At 31.0% G+C, this 24769-nt stretch overlaps 3 protein-coding genes and 1 pseudogene across 5 annotated transcripts; all 4 read left to right on the top strand.

Annotated features, from left to right (window-relative positions):
• The first annotated feature begins 369 nt into the window (after nt 1-369).
• On the top strand, nt 370-1347 carry LOC120166633. Its single transcript, XM_039175869.1, has 4 exons — nt 370-472; nt 548-659; nt 819-889; nt 1000-1347. The coding sequence occupies exons 1-4, from the start codon at nt 431-433 to the stop codon at nt 1099-1101; spliced, it is 327 nt and encodes a 108-aa protein (XP_039031800.1). The 5' UTR covers nt 370-430; the 3' UTR covers nt 1102-1347.
• A 9268-nt stretch (nt 1348-10615) lies between these two features.
• On the top strand, nt 10616-12102 carry LOC120166632 (BURP domain protein RD22-like). The gene is made up of 4 exons (XM_039175868.1): nt 10616-10680; nt 10778-10883; nt 11160-11972; nt 12041-12102. The coding sequence occupies exons 2-3, from the start codon at nt 10850-10852 to the stop codon at nt 11969-11971; spliced, it is 846 nt and encodes a 281-aa protein (XP_039031799.1). The 5' UTR covers nt 10616-10680; nt 10778-10849; the 3' UTR covers nt 11972; nt 12041-12102.
• A 4188-nt stretch (nt 12103-16290) lies between these two features.
• On the top strand, nt 16291-23857 carry LOC120166631 (annotated as a pseudogene).
• On the top strand, nt 22116-23754 carry LOC120166629 (BURP domain protein RD22-like). 3 transcript variants are annotated; one of them, XM_039175867.1, is made up of 5 exons: nt 22116-22206; nt 22309-22414; nt 22628-22654; nt 22718-22771; nt 22838-23754. In XM_039175867.1, exons 1-5 carry the CDS (start codon nt 22171-22173, stop codon nt 23623-23625), a joined length of 1011 nt encoding a protein of 336 aa, XP_039031798.1. In that variant the 5' UTR covers nt 22116-22170; the 3' UTR covers nt 23626-23754. The 3 variants fall into 3 exon arrangements, with proteins under 3 accessions (XP_039031798.1, XP_039031797.1, XP_039031796.1); XM_039175866.1 differs by having other exon boundaries at nt 22628-22771; XM_039175865.1 differs by having other exon boundaries at nt 22628-23754.
• Nucleotides 23858-24769: the final 912 nt, after the last annotated feature.

Raw genomic sequence — 24769 nt, 5'->3', positions numbered from 1 at the left:
AAAATTAACTTTTAAAAACAATAACAAAACCCACTTGAAGTTTTTTAAAAAGAATGAGAGTGTTTTTTGTGTGGTTTGAGATGCAATTTATAGGAGAGGAGTAGGTGATAATTAAGGGGAGCGACGGAAGGCTAAAAGTATTTATGGAAGGTGCGGATGATGAACCACGCTTTTATTGTGTGACATAAGTTCGGATGAAAACTCAAGAAAGACACGAATGATAATCCACGCTTTACTCGTGTAACGTCAGCTAGGATGAAAAATCAAGTAAGACGCGTTTGACTATCTGCATCTTCTATCCATGTTAGCAAATAAGTACTAGATCAGTTAAATTTAATTAATAGTGTCTGAGAGATAATTATTGATTCTTCGACAGATTTGTTTTTTTTAACGCCTTCCTCCTCTGCTCTCGGTCTCACCGCCAGAAGATATGCGACCTTGTTTCTCTCTTGGAATCCATCTGAACTCACAGGTAGGGAACCCTTTTGCTCTCTGTCTTGAAGTCCAAATATAAGCACTAATCACCGAAAAATCTTGTTGTGTATAGACAAATTTTTCAGCCACTTTTCTTGAGTCTCCTTCCACAATGATGCGGATGAAACCCAAATCCTTCGCGAACTCCAGTGCATGTTCAACTGCCACCTCTTCCGCCACAAAAGGTGAGTGGACTCGCGAAAGTTTTCTTCGACAAGCCCCTAGTTCATACCCTTCATGATTTCTGATTATCAAACCTGACCAACCCTTTCTCTCTTGCTGATTGAAACATGCATCATAATTAACCTTCACTATGTCCGGTGGAGGCGGTTCCCATATCTCAGAGTTGAGGTTCTTCGGCTGCTGGAGTCCTCTGTTTGCACAAGAAAACTCACGGAACTGGCTTTTGATTAGGGTGACTATTTCATCACTTCTCATTAATACTCCATTGTGAATTCGCCTATTCCAAGCTGAGCCACTAATATTTCACTGTGTTTGTTGCAATGGTTGTTGTCCAAAATCCAGCTGAGCCACTCCTCGAAACTCCGTTGTTGGTGTTGGTCTGGCCAAAGGTACTGTAAATTCTGCCAAACACTCTTTGCTTGCATGCAATCTTTAACAACGTGAATATTTGATTCTGCTTGGTTTGGGCAAACTGTACAAAATGGCTCATTGATCACATGCCCGTTGTAGAGAACTTGCTTCGTAGGAACATAATTGTTGTAGTGTTTCCAAACCTGGATCTTTATTTTGCGTAGCACCTTTCCCTACCAAATTTGCTTCAGAGTCTTCGAGTCGGCTCTTATTGCGGAATCACTGTCGAGCAGTACACGGCAAACACTTCTTACAGTACAGATACCCGTGTGCTCACCTCCCCATACTATCACATCTATACCGTTTAATTTATATCAGTGTATATTTATTTTTTAGAATATAAATGTTAGATATATTAAGAAAATAAACACAAATAAAAGTAATTTATAAGATAATGGTGCAAGACAGAAATAATATGACCTGTTAACAGGCCCAGCCCATTTCTGAGATTTTAATAGTCCGAGATGAATATAAAAATTAAAAAAATTAAATTGTAAGAGCAAGAAAAATAAATAAATAAATTTGTTTGTAAATTATTTTTTCAGTACGTTTAATAAACTATCTAATAAATACATAGCTATCTCATATATTTTCGAGATCTCGAGCGAAACTAAAAGATATAAAATAAAAGTATATTCTAGTATTTTGAATAATTAATTTAATATTGTGTTAATAAATCGTTAAAAATGATTAAACTACGGGCTTAAATTATAAAAGTAAAAAGTATGATTAAAAAATAGATACCCAAATTATAAAGGTAAAAAATGATATTAAAAAAATAGTGGGTCAATTTTAAAGGTAAAAAGTGAGATTGAAAAAATAGGGGCCTAAATTATATGAGTAAAAAATGAGATTGAAATATTTAGAGACCTAAATTATAAAGATAAAAAGTGAGATTGATAAAAGCAGGAGCTTAATTATAAATGTACAAGGTGGGATTGAAAAACTTAGGATCATCAATTATAAATGTAAAAAAAAGGATTGAAAAAAATTAAGGGTCTCCATTCTAAAGATAACAAGTAAAATTACAAAAATTAAAGACCTCGATTATAATGATAAAATGTTAAAATTAAAAAAAATTAAAAGGTTAAATTATAAAAAGTAAACAATATTATAAAAAAAATTAGGGGCCTCGTATAAAATTAAGGGTTTGAACAGTTATTCAATGTGCCCCCTAACAATAAAAAAAATAAGAAATATAATTTTAATAAAAAGTGATATTTTTACCAGTCGCTTTCCAAATGACCTGTTGATTTTACTCCACTAATCACATTTATTTGCGTTTAGCACGCCGAGATACTTCCAATTGAGTATCGTCAACCCTATCCATACATTTACTTTTGTTTAATAAATGATTTTGAAAATTCTATGACTTTCTACGAATACTATGGAGTATGAGTATCGCTCAATACTATTAATCTAATTTATAAAAATTTAAAATTTTAAATGACTCTAACGTAAAATTATAAATTAATTAAAAATTTAAAGGTAAATTATTGAAAATAAAATATTAATTACATTATTTTTCATAATATTTTTTTAACAATTTTTAAATAATTTTTTAAAGGCTATGGAAAATTATAAATTCTTTATTGTTGAAAAAGGATTATGGAAATTAATGTAATTAATGCTTTATTTCAAATAATTTACTTTTAAAATTTTAAATAATTTATAATTAGACGTTAAGTCATTTAAAATTTTATTTTTTTATAAATTAAATTAATGGAGCTCAATGTTACTAATCGTTAATGGTGCTCAACAGTACTCGTCGAACACGACATACTCATTTTAAAGGATATCTAATAATGGTTTTTTATAATAATATTAATAAATATGTTATAATAGTCTTTGGATTTTCTACCCTCCAAAATTTAATCATTTTTTAATTAATTAATTAAATGTATATTGTAATGATAAAATTATCATTTTAATAATTTAAAATTATATATGAATTCATTTGTTGATCCAAGTGATAAAAAAAATATTATTTTTTATATAAATTATGCGTTCAAACAATTATTTCTGTAGGGTGTGCATTAATAATTGATAAAAAAATTCTAAACATATACTATAATATCTTAAACTATTAAAAATTGTTTCAAAACACATGCAACAGTAATTTTTCAATAATACTAAACTCGTGTGGATTACTATTCCTTAATAATAAGTCAAGCTATATATATACATAGGGATGGGTATAGATCGGATTAGGTTATATTTTTTGTCCACACGACTCAATCCGAGAACAACGACTTATCTACCTGAAATCCGACATGCATAATATGTACTCTCAACCCGACTCGAAACCGACCTAACTTTTTAAAATAAAATATAAACTCGACCCGGTCAGACCCAAAATAATAATAAAAGTATTATTTTTATTTAATAAAAACAATAATTTAATTGAAAAAATTAATACATAGAGGAATATTATTGTAATTATTTTTAAATATATAAAATAAAATTATATTTTTTTTCTGATTGAGTCTGATATTTTTCACCCGAATCCAAACACCACCCTTAAAAAATTCCTTCCCAAGTCAAACCCTACTTTTTTTAAAATCTAACCCGATCAATTTTGACTGGGTTAAAAATCCGTCGAGTTTGTGTACCGTGCGCATCCCTATATATACACACTCATCCCTATATATACACACTCGTCTCTGTATATAACACTCATCCGCCATATTTGAAAACTCGTTAAATGAGCTTGACACGTGAAATTTGACAGGACGAAAAAACAAAGAAACATAATTTGACATGACTTCAAATTGTTCATATTATATATTTATTTTTTTAATAATTTAAAAAATATTTATATATTATCTTTAAAAAATTTAAATTCATAAAATTTATATAATTCTTTTTACAAAATTAAAAATATAAAAATATTTAATGAAAGATAAAATTTTATTTTAACCCCTGAATTTCATATAAAATTTTTATTATAGATTTTTTTTGTAAATCAAAACTAGTTTAAGAATATATTTATAATTTAACTTTCGTATAATTTTTATTATTTAATGACAGAATAATTATATTTTTAAAAAATAATAATTTTAATGACACTTTAGTCCAAAATGTCGGTAATCTAATAATACCTAAATAAATTGAGGTAATGATATTCCCGTTAATATACCCCAAAAAATCCACTATTGATAATGTAAAATTACCAAGAATGACATTCCCGACCAACCAAATAGAAGAATATAGATTTTATTCCCATAAAAATCTCACATTTACCTAACTAAACACACTATAAGGGAAAATAGATAAATAAATGAAAGGCATGTTTGGTCTTTCTAGGAAAAGGGTTTAAGCTTTCCGACTTTTATAATTATCTGTTCATACTACTTTTTAAAAAGCAGAAGCCAATAATCTTTGTCGAGTTCATGTACTTTTAGCAACTTGTTCATCATTTAATTGAAGGGTAAATTACATCGATCATTACTTAATTTTTTTTATATTTCACTCGTTATATTTTAAATTTATTCAATTTTTCTCTAAACTTAATGTGATTAGCATTTTTTATGACTCAACTATTAAATATTTAACGGCGTTAAAATGACACAATTTTAGAAAAATAAAATTTTCATCAAAACGACGTCGTTTTATATCTATGCAACAGCTCATTTATAAAGTTATTTAGTAAGAAAATGATTGTGTGACAAAAATGTTAATTATGTTAAGTTCAGCGAAGAAATTGAACGAAAATAAAGTATAACGAATGAGATACGAGAAAGAGTAAAATTCAATGATGATTGGTGTAATTTACTACTAATTAAATTGAGATGATTACCTGAACTCCGTTAGATCCAGTTCAACATTTTTTCCCATTTCTTTTCATTTTTTTGACTAAAGCATATTAAGGAGGTAGAATTAAAAGTAATAATTAATCTAAAACTCTTGTGTCTTTTTCAAATTATTCAGTTGCTTAAAAATTATTTAAAACAATAGCGATAATGAAATTGAATATCTATAAATTTTAGACATTTGAATTTCAATACAATGCTTAAATTAATCTTTTGTCTTTTCAGATCTGGGAAGAAGATATGTTGTTAAATTGACAAAATATTTGAATGCAATATGTTGTCCTTTAAAATGTAAAATATAAAACTAAATATTATTTTAAATTAATCTTTTATCATCGTAGTCAGACACCAGACAACAACTCCATTAACCCATCACTTGACCGAAGCGATGATACTTCTCTTTGGGCTTTATATTCTATGCCAGTTTAAGGTCCAAATCAAACGAAAAAGCCCATTTGATCTGTTTCGACTCTTAAATCTCTAACCGGTGAAAGAGTCGGAATTCTTTTCAAAGACATATTTTCAAAGAAATGGGGCAATTTCGGCTTCAACAACAGGTCATGGCGCTGAAGCCCTCCATGCACGTTAGTGTATTTGGCCTCTATTTCTCATCATCCTAAACTTTTCAGGATTCGTTGTTTCCCCGCTTTTCATACACTCAATGAACCCATCAAGGCCCATCATCTTCATTCTCTGTGGGCCTTTAAACCTCGTTTGGTATGCAGGATGAAGGGCTCAGGTCACTTTTACTTCATGAGGTCTATTTCTATGAAAAACATGTACTTGTAATTTAAAATGTATTTGGATTACTGTTTTCGGTTTTTTTATATCGAAAATCATTTCCGCGGTGACTTCGCTCGGCATTTTCCCGAGCAGTTAATGTGCAACTGCTGATATAAACGTTGGTGTCTCGAGAAAGGAATAATTTATCATCCAATGTTATTTTCAGATATTATTTCGGATCTAGAACTCGGAAAGCCAGGGGATAGACGATAACCGGTGAAGAGATTCAATGTAGTGTTTTGGATTATACTTCTTTAAAATCAAAATTTAAACTCTTAAAAATTAATCCAAAACAAATAGATTTTACTTATAATGCAGTAAACGTAAAGTTATAATACTTAGATACTGACTAATAAAAAATAAATATTTTTAAACAAACGGTCTAAAAATAATTACAAAATAAAATAAAACATCTAATTTAAACTCCTAAAATTACACATAATTTTGTTACACTAATTGTCTTACGTGTATCAATGTAAAATATAATATTTTAAGCTAAAAAGAAGAACACTGAGACATGTTGACACATCTTAACACAAAACATTAGCATGTTTATTTTACTTTATTATTAGAAATAATAAAAGTCGATAAAGAGAAAATAAAATTTGTATTGGCTGGCATTAAATTGGATTCTTCTCCAATTAACTACTTTGGTATATTTGATTTATTAAAATTAGGATAAAATTGATATAATATATAAGTAACATGGATTAAATGAGTAATTATATCAAATACTTTAACTGTCATATTAACTTTTTCGTTAAATAATAACGGCAAGTGATTTAATGGAATGCATTTAAACATTAGTGTGTCATGATTGACAAAATTTCAAAAATTATTGTCAAAATAAAAAGTGACAATAGTTAAATGGTCACTGATATAATTTATCTTTTATTTTAAATGATTTACCTTTAAAATTTTAATTAATTTATAATTATACGTTGAGTATTTTATAATTTTAATTTTTTATAAATTAAATTAATGATGCTTATCGTTAGTGATACTTATCGATATTCGTCTAACGTTGTAGAATCATTCAATTTGATAAAGATATATTGATATGGGAAGAGAATAAGAAAAGAAAAAAAAAGAAGCCAAGAAAATAAAACAGCAAAGCAAAATCTCCATTGATGGGGAAATCTCAAACATTATGAGAATCATTTCTTTCGCTCCCTTGCTAGAGCAACTTAACAAGAATTCTTTTTACCCCAAAAGTTGTCTCAAATCACTTACAAAGATTGATTAGACAGTCGTGGGGACTTTATCTTCTTCCTTTTCCCCCTAATCTCCTATGTTTTCGATCTAACCAACTTTGATCACAAAAAAAAAAATATAAATGGTCACTAATGCATTGATTTAAGTCCATAACTTTATCAGTCATTTGATTTTAATCTTTAATGTTATCGGTTCGTTCGATTTTAGTCTTTCAGTCATGTTAGTGACTTCAACAAAAGTGACTTAAAATAAAGGGGTTAAACAAAATTAATAGCATAGAGACTTCAAATGGATGGAACGATAACATAAGGTACAATTTTCCTTTAATTGTTTCGATGATCAAAGCCGGTCATACCGAAACAAATGGTACAATAGGCATAATTTACCCTATTTCCCCCACCCAAATTGCCCATCCAACAGCTTAAATTAATATGCAGTTTATTACCTTAAATTAAGTTGTTCTCTACACTCTCCTCTTCAAAATAATGATTATATCTTATTAAATAATAATTTGATGGAATTTTTGTAAAATAAAAATTTGAATCGTTTGCTGAAGGATTATATAACTACAAGCTTAATAATCTCAAAAATTAAGCATATTTTGGGAATTTATGTTGTACGATAACTTAATTTAAAGTTAAGGAATGAAAAATAATAAATAATATCAAAATGTTATAAAAAATCATAATATTTTCGGTTGAACAAACAATATTACAAAGATTGTAACATATTAATTAGGGTTTTGTTTCGACTAATTCAGATCGATTCGCGTCACACACCTGACTTTGGTGGATATGTTTCCTAACGAAGATTTTCTGCATACATAAAGACTTTAACTCAATACATGCTTAAGCTATATTAATCTCCTTACTACTTGAATTATCTTGTTGATATTTCAATTAATTTTTTAATGACGAATGATAAAAGTAAAATAATAATAATTTAATGATTAAGGTGTAATTTGCATTAATTTACACTTTATACGAGTTTCGAAAGAAAAAAAACCTGGTTTTAGTATAAATACCTTGGTATAATTGCTTATACGTAAGTATGATGTGCCCACTGCCCACCACAGTTCCGATATAGAAACTAAATCTAACAAGCAACTTATAAAAGTAAAACTTTTTTATGCCAACAAAGTCGTTAATTTTATTTAAAAAAAGAGAATATTTAAAATTATAATAAAGTTTGAAGTTAAAGACATAATTAAAATATTTGTTTGTAATTATTGATATAATAAACTAGTCACTCAAAATCATTTAAGGATTATACAAGAAAAAAAGTTAATACTCATCCAAGAAACTCGAACAAAATATAAATACGGATAAATTTGATTGCATCGGTAAATGAACCAAAATAAGGGGTTAAACTACTGAAAGACTATCGACAATCTTAAATCAGAATCGAGCGTTGGGGAAAAACTATCTACAAACACAAACCGCATATTCAAATTCAATATGAGAGCCTAAAACAAAGAAGATCAATGAGATAATAAATAAACGATATCAGTCGAGGTGACGTTAATTAGTTAAATCCATCTCTGAAAAGATCGTCAAATAATCGAAAACGTGTCATGAAGACATAAAAAAACGTTCCATAAACATAGAGAAAAATATTAGAAAATTTAAAAAAAGTACATATACGTATAAAAAATAAATACAAGTGATCGATGAACAATACAAAACTAATATCCTCATCTGTCAAGCTAAAAATTGCTAATGATTCTATTACATATAGGTTAAGACTTGATACATTAAACGATGATAAATGAGTATATATTTGTATTTGGTCAAAAGAAAAACTACCCTAAAAAGGCTACAACCATTAAAATTAAAATATGTACATTTTTTTAAGTTTAAAGTACGGACTAATATAGATCGAGTTTGATCACGTTTTTTGATTGATTTAAATTCAAGCTGAGTATTATACTAATATTTTGAATTAATAATTGGTATCTGATCTATTGATCGACTAATCTAGATCGAGTATTGTAGAGACAACGAGGCGACCCACCCAACCCAGTATGCTCCATTAGCAAACGCCAGGATTCGAACCCTTAACCTTACTGAAGGGACATATTGCCACATCTCACTAGACCAACTGATTGTTGGTTGAATATTATACTATATTACTTGTTATTCAACTTGATTTGAATTTAGAGAATATTTATTTGATTCATTTTTTGAAAAAAAAATATCGCACTTGATCATATACATGCATATATAAAAAAAATCTTATTCTTATTAGATAGAATAGGGACCTACTTGGAAAAAAAATAAAAAGACGAATATTATTATAATTATCTCTAAAAAAATAAGAGATAATTATATTATAATATTAAGATTTGATTAAAATTTTAATTCTAAATTTAAATTTGATTCTATATTATCATTAAAAAAATTAATGCATACCTAAACTTAAAAAAATAACTTCATAAAATCAAATTAAAATATGTCGATTTCAAGTCCACGCTCATCCCTAGTTTAAAATAGAATCTTATATAAGCTATTTCCACCATTCGATTTAAAGCAAATGTTTAAAGTAGAGACTTCTTTGGGTTTATTAGATTGAAGCCCAGTCTGAGTTCTATGTAAAGACGAATTTACGTAGCATTGGATAGTTAAGGGTAGTTTTGGTCAGCATAACCCTAACTGTGCAAATCAAATTTCAAAAGACCTAGACTTGTAAATTGATGATGGTAAGGGACTAGGGATAGGCGCAGAAAAAAATAATGTCGAGAAATGGCTTATAGAATCTAACCTCTAACTTCCGACTCCGATGTCAACTAGTGTATGGTTCTATAGTCCAAGGGCGATGCACGATTTTTCATCTGGTGGTAGGACATTATTAATGGAAGTATATTATAATGGGCTCACCTAGGGAAGAAGCCCCAAAAAAGAAAAATGCACACCCCATTGCTATTCTACGTTGTATTAGTAGTTTTAACTGCAATAATCGGATAAGATGTGGTTAAAATGAGTTCTGTTTCGGATTTATTGTCAGAGAATGAGCAAATATGTTCGGTTTAGCAGTTTATTCTGGAAAACTTAAGAATAAGACATGAGCGAATATGCTAACTGATGCATTCATTTTGATGTATTTACGGAACTGGTGGGGGGAGACAAGTACCTCTGTGAATGTAGGTGGCGGTGGTGTAAATGTTAATACAGACAGGAAAAGGGAAACCTGGGGGTACTGCTGTGAACGAAAGAAAGGACGGAGTACATGTGAACACTGTGAGCGTTAGGCCTGGACTGAACCCGTTTTTATTCCTTTATCTAAACTATACTAGTTACCACCTAACTATTATCTCTTTTTATTTTACCATCATTTTTTAAATTTTGTCAATCATGTCACTTGCCATTAATATTTAACGAAGAAGCTGATGTGAGAGTTAAAATATTAGATATAATCATACATTTGGACACTGTTACTTATTTATTCTAATTCTATCAATTTGGTCCCAAGTTGTTGGTGCTATTGAGGGCCATAACCAAGTGACAAATGGCCGAATCAATTATGTTGGCAAACCAAATTTGAATGCATGTACCCCACCCGCAACCGCAAGCTCATCCACCTTGGCCCATATGCCACACACTGCATTTAACCAGTGGCAGTTGGAGACGTTATTGTTGAGAAAAACCGATGGGGGTGTTACATGACCAAAGGCTCCTAGTTCACCCCTCACTATAAATGTGGAGCATTGTTTCCCTACTTTTCATTCCATTCATGCTACATTAACTTTCAGATTATTTACTCGGATCTCGATGAAGATCTCTCGTTGGTTCTTGCTTTACTAGCAGTAAGTTTTTCGATTTCGTTTGATTGCTTGTTGTTGAGTGTAAAGAACTAATGAGTGTTTCCTTTTAACTTTTCCTGTTTGTTGTTTGTTTTCGCAGCTTGCTGTGGTGGCAAGCCATGCGGTTCTCTCACCTGAGCAATATTGGAACAATAAGCTGCCAAATACTCCTATGCCAAAGGTTGTCCAAGAAATTCTACATCCTGGTGAGTGTTCAGTACCCCAAGGATTGTTCTTCTTTAAATCATATTACTCACTACCATTGTTTTTGAGATAAACTTTGTAGAATCTCTTGCACTGGTTCCCCATAGGATTGAATGAGTCTAATGCTGTAAACAGTCACGTAATCAGGGAAGCAGCCTAATAATCGGACGTGAAGTGCTTAAAATGTGCTGTGTTCATGATTTATTGAAGAGAATGAGCAAATATGTTCTGTTTAGCAATTTATTCTGGAAAATGCATTCCTTTTGGTGTATTTGCAGAACTGTGGGGGGAGAAAAGTACCTCTGTGAATGTAGGTGGCGATGGTGTAAACGTTAATACAGGAAAAGGGAAACCTGGGGATACTGCTGTGAACGTTAAGCCTGGACCGGACCCGTTTGAATACAATTATGCAGCCACTGAGAATCAAATCCATGATGACCCGAATGTGGCACTTTTCCTTTTGGAAAAGGATATGCACCCCGGGGCAACAAGGACCCTTCGTTTCACCGAAACTACAGAGAAATCAGCTTTCTTACCTTACCAAATATCCCAATCAATACCGTTTTCATCTAACAAGTTGCCAGAAATTCTCTCCAAATTTTCAGTAAAACCTGGAACTGAAAAGGCAGAGACGATGAAGAATACAATCAAGGAGTGCGAAGAGCCATCGATTCGAGGAGAAGAAAAATATTGTGCCACCTCACTTGAATCAATGATCGACTTCACCACTTCCAAGCTAGGCAAAATTGATAAGGCGGTCTCTACAGAGGTGGAAAAGCAAACCCCAAAGCAGAAGTACACAGTAGCAGTCGGAGTAGAGAGGATGGGAGGCGAGAAAAACGTAGTGTGCCACAAGCAGAAATATGCATATGCCGTCTTCTATTGCCATAAATCAGATACAACAAGGGCTTACATGGTTCCTTTGAAGGGTGCTGACGGGACAAAAGCCAAAGCAGTAGCAGTCTGCCACACAGATACATCGGCATGGAACCCAAAGCATTTGGCTTTTCAAGTCCTTAAGGTTGAGCCAGGAACCGTTCCTATCTGTCATTTCCTTCCTCAAGATCACATTGTTTGGGTCCCCAAGTAAAATCCTGAAGAGTCAGACCCTTCAGTTTCATCAATCAACTAAGCACAGAGTGCATTAATATAGCTTAAAGCAATATCCAGTTCGTTGTACAATAATTATACCTCAAACCCACGAGTTTAGGTATGCAGAATCTATCCACGGTTCATGTTTTTAGTAACGGATAAAATGATAGTATTACTTATTGTATCACAATAGTTCGCTTACATGCATGTATAATGTGGCCATAGCCCACCACTATCCTGACACATGAATTGGTTCAAACTACCCTAAAAGGCTACAACTTTACATTTTCTAAAGCTTATTCTGCGATTAATATAAACAAATTTTCCTGAAATACTAGTAATAACCTTTTTGGCATTTAACTCAAATCTCAATTTGAATATATATTTAATTAGACGCTTCAAATTTTTATAGATTTTTTATCGGATAAGATTTGTCTTCATAAACTATTCCTATCATGTGAAATATATTTTCATCAAATATTTTATAATTTTTTCTTATTTCATAAGATGTATTTTTATAAATCTTTTCCACCACGTGAAGCATGGGTACAACAACTAAAACTAAAATATGTATTCACTCCGTCCCATTAAATTTGTCAACTGTTAACTTTTTTTAGTTAATTTTTAAAATTTTGGCTCGTTATTATTTAAAATTTATTATTGATAAAAATGTAAAAAAATATATTTTAAAAACTTAAATCAAGTAGTTTTCAAATATATATTTTTATAAAATTTTATTATTTAAAATATTTAAAATAATCATAGTTAAATTTTAAAATTATTGACTTTTTAAAAGTCAATAATAGACACATTTAGTGGGACAAATAAAGTAATACTTTTTGAGCTTAAAGCTAAACTAGAATCTGTTTTTTGGCCCAATAGGGAAGCCCAGAAAAAAATTGTAAAATATGTCACATACATTTTTATTTTGGGATCTACGACATTTTCTATAATGCATGGTCGAGGTGAAAAGTTTGAATAAAAAATACAATTTTATTCAATTTTTTAAGCTAGATGTGATAAATTTTAATAAAAAATTATATTTTATTAGAATTCGTCACCTCGAGGTGACGAGTTTCAGTTTCACTGTAGCATTTTCCGTATCCTCTAAAATAAAAATCGAGGTGCCTTAATGGGCTAAATAAAAAACCTAAAACCCGTAATGAGCCAAAAACCCTAGAAACTTCTTTGGGTTTATTGGATTGAAGCCCAATCTGAGTTCTACGTAAAGACGAATTTAGGTAAGCAGTGGATGGTTTTTTGGCCCAATAGTGCAAACAATTTAAATAATTAGTCTAATAGGATATATATAAATTATTTAAAGATATAATACATTTGTTATAGTAACTTGAAACTCGTCACGTTGAAGTGATGAATTTTAATAAAATATATTTTTTATTCTAACTTTTTATTTCAATTTAATAAAAATTTATATTTTATTTGAAATTCGTCATCTTAACGTGAGGAATTTGAATAATTTTTTTTTAAAACTCATCACCTCTACAAAACAAGTATTTTAAATACTATAACAAATATCGTAAATCAAAAAATAAACTTCCACCTATCCTTTTTTTTTTTCTATCCAAATAATTTATCAGTTTGGCAGGCCAAAAAAAAACATAATCTTCAAAAGAACCCCAACTTCTGAGTTCTGACTATGTAGATCAGGGTAAAGGATTAGGGCTAGGGCTAGGGCTAGGCCTGGAAGAAGAAAATACGGTCGAAAAATGACTTCTAGAATCTAATAACCTCCATCTTCTGACTCCAATGTTAAAACAAGTGTATGGTTTAATAGTGCAAGGGCGGCGTACGGTTTTTCATCTGGTGGTGGGACATATTTATTAACAGAAGTATATACAATCTTTGACTCTTTTACAATATTCAAAGTAATATAATGTATAAAGGGGTTCTCATCTTGCTCCCATGACTTTCTAAATTTGTGCATACTTTCGTAAACATAAAAGTTGATTTAATAAATATGATACAACACATTTAAATAAGATTAATATAATTAATAATAAATGTTTAATATATTATATTCTTATGAACGATAATATATATATCATACACCATGCCCATCTCAAAAAAAATATGTGGACGTGTACTGCACAATTAAAATAAAGTCCTTAAAATATATTATCATAAGATATTAAACTTAAAAAAAAACTATTATCAAAATAAATAAAAAAATTTGTCCATTAAACACCATAAATTTAGTGATTTTTGTATGAAGAATTGATTATAATTGAATTGTTGAAATAATAAGAGAGAAAATTGGATTTCTTTTTGTTACATCTTATTAAGGGAAAATAATTTTTCCTATGTCAACATAAATCTTTTCCCTGAAGTGTAAAATATTTAGATTTTAGGATCTTATAACGTATCACTTGCTATACTTATTAATAGACGAGTCATCATACTCATTTTTACGATTTTGCCATTTTTAACAAATATTAAATTACATGTTTACACAATCTGCTTAAGAACATAACGTGCAGGTCTATTTTCACATAAATTCTTTCGTTTTCATATAGCTTTCCTTGAACTGTACTAATAATTCATGAAATTCAAATCCTTGGTTCCTATAGTATGTCATCTAATAATATATCTTTCTTGAATAAAATAATATTGTATTCATTCTACTAAATTTGTTATATATTATTTTTTAATAGTTAGTTTTTAATTCTATTTTCTATTATATAAAAATTATTATTAGTAAAAAATATACAAAATAATATTTTAAAAATATTAATAAAATGATTTTAAAATATCTAAAGTTATTTTTTTCAGAATAATTGTGATGGAGTGAATAATAACTAATAACATGCCTGGTTGCCTTCCACGCATGCATGAAACTAACTCACTTCAGTCTTATTACTTCAAGTATTGATCAAATTAAGCCTTATTTCATTTATTTTTTGGTCTAAATTCTTAACAGATCCCTATTCTTTTGAAGTTAAGCAACTTTATCCTTCCCGTATTTAATCCTAACTCATTTCATTCTTCCAAGGTTGTATCTAAATGACCCCGAAGTAAATGTAAGACAGACACAATTTTTTACGCTAGGGTGATACTATAAATTTTTAGGAGGATGCAAAAATAAATTATCAATAGAAAATAAAAAATAAATACGGATGTAAGTGAATTAAGAACGAACAAGGTAATGTTCATATTCTTTTGTTTATTTTTAAATGTGTTCATGTTTATTTTTTTTAAAATTGTTCGTGTTCATTTATTTATTATTTGTGAACATGTTTGTTTATATATTCACAAACATGTTCATTTAGCGTTCACGAACGTGTTTATTTAACATTCACGAACACATTCGTTTAACGTTAATTTATATTCAACTTTTAGTTTTACTCTTTTATTTGCAAGATAAAGAAAATGATAAAATTATATCATTAGTGCTTAAACTCCTTAAAATTCACAGTTTAAATTTCAACTTATACCATGGGTATAATTTAATCCCTATCTTCACCAATATTTAAAATGTAACAAAATAAAAAGAAAGGAGAACCGGATAAATGAGATTGTTCATAAAATAAATGAGAGAGTAGATAAATGAGCTCATAAACGAGTCGAACACACCTTTGCTCGTGTTCGTTCGTTTATTAAATGAACATAAAAAAAATTTGTTCATACTCGTTTATTTAGTTTAATAAACAAACATAAACGAACGTTACACGAATGGTTCACAAACAGTTCACCGAACGCTCCGTTTATTTACATCAATAAATATAAATATCTAAATTATATGAGAAATCGTCTCGATCATCCTCTGGGTCCAACCATTATTGAACGTAACGTAAGCATAGGAAAAAAAGGCAAAAAAAATGCTCAACTCATTGCCTCATTACATTATACGTTGTATTCGTAGTTTTAGCGGCACATGTTGAATGGGCAAAACCCTGTTAATCATGGAATTATCTGAAAATAACTCATACTAAATCCTCATAAATTGAGTAGTTGTTAGTTTTAATAAAATCTCATAAAAGTTAAAGGGAATTAAAACATATTACTGCCGAAGCTGTTGCTGCTATTGAGGGCCATAACCAAGTGACGAATGGCCGAATCAATTATGTTGGCAAACCAAATTTGAATGCACGTACCACCACCCGCAACCGCAAGCTCATCCACCTTAGCCCATATGACACATACTGCATTAATGTGGAGCATTGTTGCCCTACAATAACTTAAATATTTAAGTTAACCAGCGGCAGTTGGAGACATTATTGTTGAGAAAAACCGCTGGGAGTGTTATTTGACCTAAGGCTCCTAGTTCACCCCTCACTATAAATGTGGAGCATTGTTGCCCTACTTTTCATTCCATTCACGCTACACTAACTTTCAGATTATTTACTCGGATCTCGATGAAGATTCTCTCGTTGGTTCTTGCGTTACTAGCAGTAAGTTTTTAGATTTCATGTGATTGCTTGTTGTTGAGTGTAAATAACTGACGAGTGTTTCCTTTTACCTTAACTTTTCCTGTTTGTTGTTTGTTTTTGCAGCTTGCTGTGGTGGCAAGCCATACTGTTCCCTCACCTGAGCAATATTGGAACAATAAGCTGCCAAATACTCCTATGCCAAAGGTTGTCCAAGAAATTCTACATCCTGGTGAGTGTTCAGTACCCTAAAGATTGTTTTACAATCACGTAATCTGGGAAGCAGCCTAATAATCGGATGTGAAGTGCTTACAATGCGTTGTGTTCATGATTTATTGAAAGAGAATGAGCAAATACGTTCTGTTGGGCAATTTATTCTGGAAAACGTAAGAATAGGACATGAGCAAATATGCTAACTGATGCATTCATTTTGGTGTATTTGCAGAGCCGTTGGGGGAGAAAAGTACCTCTGTGAATGTTGGTGGCGGTGGTGTAAACCTCAATACAGGAAAAGGGAAGCCAGGGGGTACTGTTGTGAACGTAGGGAAGGGCGGAGTGAATGTGAACACCGGGAAAGGAAAGGAAGGGGGTGGCACCCATGTGAACGTTGGCGGCAAAGGAGTTGGAGTGAACACTGGGAAAGGAAAGCCAGCAGATGGCACTCATGTCAACGTCGGAGGTAAAGGCGGAGGAGTATCTGTATCCACCGGTCACAAGGGAAAGCCAGTAAACGTTAATGTTTCACCGTTTTTATACAATTATGCAGCCACTGAGAATCAAATCCATGATGACCCGAATGTGGCACTTTTCTTTTTGGAAAAGGATATGCACCCCGGGGAAACAATGACCCTTCATTTCACCGAAACTACAGAGAAATCAACTTTCTTACCTTACCAAATATCCCAATCAATACCATTTTCATCTAACAAGTTGCCAGAAATTCTCACCAAATTTTCAGTAAAACCTGGAACTGAAAAGGCAGAGACGATGAAGAATACAATCAAGGAGTGCGAAGAGCCATCGATTCGAGGAGAAGAAAAATATTGTGCCACCTCACTTGAATCAATGATCGACTTCACCACTTCCAAGCTAGGCAAAATTGATAAGGCGGTCTCTACAGAGGTGGAAAAGCAAACCCCAAAGCAGAAGTACCAGTAGCAGTCGGAGTAGAGAGGATGGGAGGCGAGAAAAAAGTAGTGTGCCACAAGCAGAAATATGCATATGCCGTCTTCTATTGCCATAAATCAGATACAACAAGGGCTTACATGGTTCCTTTGAAGGGTGCTGACGGGACAAAAGCCAAAGCAGTAGCAGTCTGCCACACAGATACATCGGCATGGAACCCAAAGCATTTGGCTTTTCAAGTCCTTAAGGTTGAGCCAGGAACCGTTCCTATCTGTCATTTCCTTCCTCAAGATCACATTGTTTGGGTCCCCAAGTAAAATCCTGAAGAGTCAGACCCTTCAGTTTCATCAATCAACTAAGCACAGAGTGCATTAATATAGCTTAAAGCAATATCCAGTTCGTTGTACACTAATTATACCTCAAACCCACGAGTTTAGGTATGCAGAATCTATCCACGGTTTATGTTTTTAGTAACGGATAAAATGATAGTATTACTTATTGTATCACAATAGTTCGCTTACATGCATGTATAATGTGGCCATAGCCCACCACTATCCTGACACATGAATTGGTTCAAACTACCCTAAAAGGCTACAACTTTACATTTTCTAAAGCTTATTCTGCGATTAATATAAACAAATTTTCCTGAAATACTAGTAATAACCTTTTTGGCATTTAACTCAAATCTCAATTTGAATATATATTTAATTAGACGCTTCAAATTTTTATAGATTTTTTATCGGATAAGATTTGTCTTCTTAAACTATTCCTATCATGTGAAATATATTTTCATCAAATATTTTATAATTTTTTCTTATTTCATAAGATGTATTTTTATAAATCTTTTCCACCACGTGAAGCATGGGTACAACAACTAAAACTAAAATATGTATTCACTCCGTCCCATTAAATTTGTCAACTGTTAACTTTTTTTAGTTAATTTTTAAAATTTTGGCTCGTTATTATTTAAAATTTATTATTGATAAAAATGTAAAAAAATATATTTTAAAAACCTTAAATCAAGTAGTTTTCAAATATATATTTTTATAAAATTTTATTATTTAAAATATTTAAAATAATCATGGTTAAAGTTTAAAATTATTGACTTTTTAAAAGTCAATAATATAAACATTTAGTCGGACAAATAAAGTAATACTTTTTGAGCTTAAAGCTAAACTAGAATCTGTTTTTTGGCCCAATAGGGAAGCCCAGAAAAAAATTGTAAAATATGTCACATACATTTTTATTTTGGGATCTACGACATTTTCTATAATGCATGGTCGAGGTGAAAAGTTTGAATAAAAAATACAATTTTATTCAATTTTTTAAGCTAGATGTGATAAATTTTAATAAAAAATTATATTTTATTAGAATTCGTCACCTCGAGATGACGAGTTTCAGTTTCACTGTAGCATTTTCCGTATCCTCTAAAATAAAAATCGAGATGCCTTAATAGGCTAAATAAAAAACCTAAAACCCGTAATGAGCCAAAAAACCCTAGAAACTTCTTTGGGTTTATTGGATTGAAGCCCAATCTGAGTTCTACGTAAAGACGAATTTAGGTAAGCAGTGGATGGTTTTTTGGCCCAATAGTGCAAACAATTTAAATAATTAGTCTAATAGGATATATATAAATTATTTAAAGATATAATACATTTGTTATAATAACTTGAAACTCGTCACGTGAAAGTGATGAATTTCAATAAAAAATATTTTTTATTTTAATTTTTTATTTTAATGTGATAAAATTTAATAAAAAAATATATTTTATTTGAAATTCATCATATTAACGTGAGGAATTTAAATAAAAAATATTTTTTTTAAACTCATTACCTCTACAGTACAAGTATTTTAAATACTATAACAAATATCGTAAATCAAAAAATAAACTTCCACCTATCCATTTTTCTCTATCCAAATAATTTATCAGTTTGCCAGGCCAAAAAAAACATAATCTTGAAAAGAACCCCAACTTCTGAGTTCTGACTATGTAGATCAGGGTAAAGGATTAGGGCTAGGGCTAGGGCTAGGCCTGGAAGAAGAAAATACGGTCGAAAAATGACTTCTAGAATCTAATAACCTCCATCTTCTGACTCCAATGTTAAAACAAGTGTATGGTTTAATAGTGCAAGGGCGGCGTACGGTTTTTCATCTGGTGGTGGGACATATTTATTAACAGAAGTATATACAATCTTCGACTCTTTTACAATATTCAAAGTAATATAATGTATAAAGGGGTTCTCATCTTGCTCCCATGACTTTCTAAATTTGTGCATACTTTCGTAAACATAAAAGTTGATTTAATAAATATGATACAACACATTTAAATAAGATTAATATAATTAATAATAAATGTTTAATATATATTATATTCTTATGAACGATAATATATATATCATACACCATGCCCATCTCAAAAAAATATGTGGACGTGTACTGCACAATTAAAATAAATTCCTTAAAATATATTATAATAAGATATAATCATAAAATATTAAACTTAAAAAAATAAAACTATTATCAAAATAAATAAAAAAAATTGTCCATTAAACACCATAAATTTAGTGATTTTTTATGAAGAATTGATTATAATTGAATTGTTGAAATAATAAGAGAGAAAATTAGATTTCTTTTTGTTACATCTTATTAAGGGAAAATAATTTTTCCTATGTCAACATAAATCTTTTACCTGAAGTGTAAAATATTTAGATTTTAGGATCTTATAACGTATCACTTGCTATACTTATTAATAGACGAGTCATCATACTCATTTTTACGATTTTGCCATTTTTAACAAATATTAAATTACATGTTTACACAATCTGTTTAAGAACATAGCGTGCAGGTCTATTTTCACATAAATTCTTTCGTTTTCATATAGCTTTCCTTGAACTGTACTAATAATTCATGAAATTCAAATCCTTGGTTCCTATAGTATGTCATCTAATAATATATCTTTCTTGAATAAAATAATATTGTATTCATTCGACTAAATTTGTTATATATTATTTTTTAATAGTTAGTTTTTAATTCTATTTTCTATTATATAAATACAAAATAATATTTTAAAAATATTAATAAAATGATTTTAAAATATCTAAAGTTATTTTTTTAAGAATAATTGTGATGGAGTGAATAATAACTAATAACATGCCTGGTTGCCTTCCACGCATGCATGAAACTAACTCACTTCAGTCTTATTACTTCAAGTATTGATCAAATTAAGCCTTATTTCATTTATTTTTTGGTCTAAATTCTTAACAGATCCCTATTCTTTTGAAGTTAAGCAACTTTATCCTTCCCGTATTTAATCCTAACTCATTTCATTCTTCCAAGGTTGTATCTAAATGACCCCGAAGTAAATGTAAGACAGACAATTTTTTACGCTAGGGTGATACTATAAATTTTTAGGAGGATGTAAAAATAAATTATCAATAAAAAATAAAAAATAAATACGGATGTAAGTGAACTAAGAACGAACAAGGTTATGTTCATATTCTTTTATTTATTTTTAAATGTGTTCATGTTTATTTTTTTTAAAATTGTTCGTGTTCATTTATTTATTATTTGTGAACATGTTTGTTTATATATTCACAAACATGTTCATTTAGCGTTCACGAACGTGTTTATTTAATATGCACGAACACATTCGTTTAGAGTTAATTTATATTCAACTTTTAGTTTTACTCTTTTATTTGCAAGATAAAGAAAATGATAAAATTATGTCATTAGTGCTTAAACTCCTTAAAATTCACAGTTTAAATTTCAATTTATACCATGGGTACAATTTAATCCCTATCTTCACCAATATTTAAAATGTAACAAAATAAAAAGAAAGGAGAACCGGATAAATGAGCTTGTTCATAAAATAAATGAGAGAGTAGATAAATGAGCTCATAAATGAGTCGAACACACCTTTTCTCGTGTTCGTTCGTTTATTAAATGAACATAAAATTTTTTTGTTCATACTCGTTTATTTAGCTTAACAAACAAACATAAACGAACGTTACACGAATGGTTCACAAACAGTTCACCGAACGCTCCGTTTATTTACATCAATAAATATAAATATCTAAATTATATGAGAAATCGTCTCGATCATCCTGGGTCCAACCATTATTGAACGTAACGTAAGCATAGGAAAAAAAGGCAAAAAAAATGCTCAACTCATTACATTATACGTTGTATTCGTAGTTTTAGCGGCACATGTTGAATGGGCAAAACCCTGTTAATCATGGAATTATCTGAAAATAACTCATACTAAATCCTCATAAATTGAGTAGTTGTTAGTTTTAATAAAATCTCATAAAAGTTCAAGGGAATTAAAACATATTACTGCCGAAGCTGTTGCTGCTATTGAGGGCCATAACCAAGTGACGAATGGCCGAATCAATTATGTTGGCAAACCAAATTTGAATGCACGTACCACCACCCGCAACCGCAAGCTCATCCACCTTAGCCCATATGACACATACTGCATTAATGTGGAGCATTGTTGCCCTACAATAACTTAAATATTTAAGTTAACCAGCGGCAGTTGGAGACATTATTGTTGAGAAAAACCGCTGGGAGTGTTATTTGACCTAAGGCTCCTAGTTCACCCCTCACTATAAATGTGGAGCATTGTTGCCCTACTTTTCATTCCATTCACGCTACACTAACTTTCAGATTATTTACTCGGATCTCGATGAAGATTCTCTCGTTGGTTCTTGCGTTACTAGCAGTAAGTTTTTAGATTTCATGTGATTGCTTGTTGTTGAGTGTAAATAACTGACGAGTGTTTCCTTTTACCTTAACTTTTCCTGTTTGTTGTTTGTTTTTGCAGCTTGCTGTGGTGGCAAGCCATACTGTTCCCTCACCTGAGCAATATTGGAACAATAAGCTGCCAAATACTCCTATGCCAAAGGTTGTCCAAGAAATTCTACATCCTGGTGAGTGTTCAGTACCCTAAAGATTGTTTTACAATCACGTTATCTGGGAAGCAGCCTAATAATCGGATGTGAAGTGCTTAAAATGCGTTGTGTTCAGGATTTATTGAAAGAGAATGAGCAAATACGTTCTGTTTGGCAATTTATTCTGGAAAACGTAAGAATAGGACATGAGCAAATATGCTAACTGATGCATTCATTTTGGTGTATTTGCAGAGCCGTTGGGGGAGAAAAGTACCTCTGTGAATGTTGGTGGCGGTGGTGTAAACCTCAATACAGGAAAAGGGAAGCCAGGGGGTACTGTTGTGAACGTAGGGAAGGGCGGAGTGAATGTGAACACCGGGAAAGGAAAGGAAGGGGGTGGCACCCATGTGAACGTTGGCGGCAAAGGAGTTGGAGTGAACACTGGGAAAGGAAAGCCAGCAGATGGCACTCATGTCAACGTCGGAGGTAAAGGCGGAGGAGTATCTGTATCCACCGGTCACAAGGGAAAGCCAGTAAACGTTAATGTTTCACCGTTTTTATACAATTATGCAGCCACTGAGAATCAAATCCATGATGACCCGAATGTGGCACTTTTCTTTTTGGAAAAGGATATGCACCCCGGGGAAACAATGACCCTTCATTTCACCGAAACTACAGAGAAATCAACTTTCTTACCTTACCAAATATCCCAATCAATACCATTTTCATCTAACAAGTTGCCAGAAATTCTCACCAAATTTTCAGTAAAGCCTGGAACAGAAAAGGCAGAGACGATGAAGAACACGATAAAGGAGTGCGAAGAGCCATCGATTCGAGGAGAAGACAAATATTGTGCAACCTCACTTAAATCAATGATCGACTTTAGCACTTCCAAGCTAGGCAAAATTGATAAGGCGGTCTCTACGGAGGTGGAAAAGCAAACCCCAAAGCAGAAGTACACAGTAGCAGCTGGAGTAGCGAGGATGGGAGGCGAGAAAACTGTAGTGTGCCACAAGCAGAATTATGCATATGCCGTCTTCTATTGCCATAAATCAGAAACAACAAGGGCTTACATGGTTCCTTTGAAGGGTGCTGACGGGACAAAAGCCAAAGCAGTAGCAGTCTGCCACACAGATACATCGGCATGGAACCCAAAGCATTTGGCTTTTCAAGTCCTTAAGGTTGAGCCAGGAACCGTTCCTATCTGCCATTTCCTTCCTCAGGATCACATTGTTTGGGTCCCTAAGTAATATCCTGACCCTTCAGTTTCATTGATCTACTAAGTACAGAGTGCATTAAAATAGCTTAAAGCAATATCCAGTTTGTTGTATAATAATAATACCTCAAACCCGCGAGTTTAGTCATGCAGAATCTATCCATGGATCATGTTCTTAGTATGGATAAAATGATATTACTTATTGTATCGCAATGTTTTTCTGGTAAATCTATTCGAACATCATGTGTTTGTGTTTTGGTAGCTAATTATTACATTTTCCACTACATGCACATACAAGAATTTTCTCAAGGATTGTAATGCCATGAACCAAAGAAGGATGCTTATATAGCAAAACCAACATCAAAAGAACAAGGGACGAATTTTGGCACCAGCACTGCAGAAACCTTTGTGTCTAAAATAGAAGCCTATAAATTTAATGTCCAAAACATTTAGAATTGTACTCTTCATATGTTGCAGTGACGGATACATAAATATTTTTCAGGATGGACACATATACTTTAACAATATAAATTTTTTAAATGAGATGAGTACAAATAAAATTTCAGGGTGGACACCATTCGTAAAATAAATAACTAATAACAAAAACTTAAATTTCAGGATAGACACGAAAATTTTCAGAGTGGACATAATTAATAAAATAAATAACTAATAAAAAATTTAAATTTCAGGGTGGACGTGTCCTCACCAAACTGTGGCTCCATCACTGTTCTTATATGTCTCAGAAATCTAAAATATGAACTATAGTTTAAAGTTAAAAGGTTGAGATAGAAGATTGTTATAATAAACCGAAGTAATAATCAATGTTATGTGATTGAAAAGCTTGTTTCAATGGTGAATATACACATTTACTTTAGCAGTTTAAAGAGATTTAATACTCAAACCAGGTAAAAAAAGAGAGGAGGAAACAAATGAATGGGGTGAAAGGATAACAAAATACTATGCTTTTATACTAAGAAGATAAATGAAATTTTATCTACTGATAAAATGAAAAATATATTAAAAGTTTAAATAAGAATAAATAAATGAGTAAGATTAAATTAATTAATTATTTGTGTAATTGGTAGATTATTTAGTTTGATTTTATATTATTTTATAGTTATATGAAATGTTTCATTTCCATTTAAATCTTATTTCATTGACTTCATCGGATTTATATA

This window comes from Hibiscus syriacus, unplaced genomic scaffold, assembly GCF_006381635.1.
Source record: "Hibiscus syriacus cultivar Baekdansim isolate YM2019G1 unplaced genomic scaffold, ASM638163v2 tig00111641_pilon, whole genome shotgun sequence".
NCBI lineage: Eukaryota > Viridiplantae > Streptophyta > Magnoliopsida > Malvales > Malvaceae > Hibiscus > Hibiscus syriacus.
The sequence above is the reverse complement of the archived record's forward strand: the minus strand, read 5'-3'. Positions and strand labels throughout refer to the sequence as shown.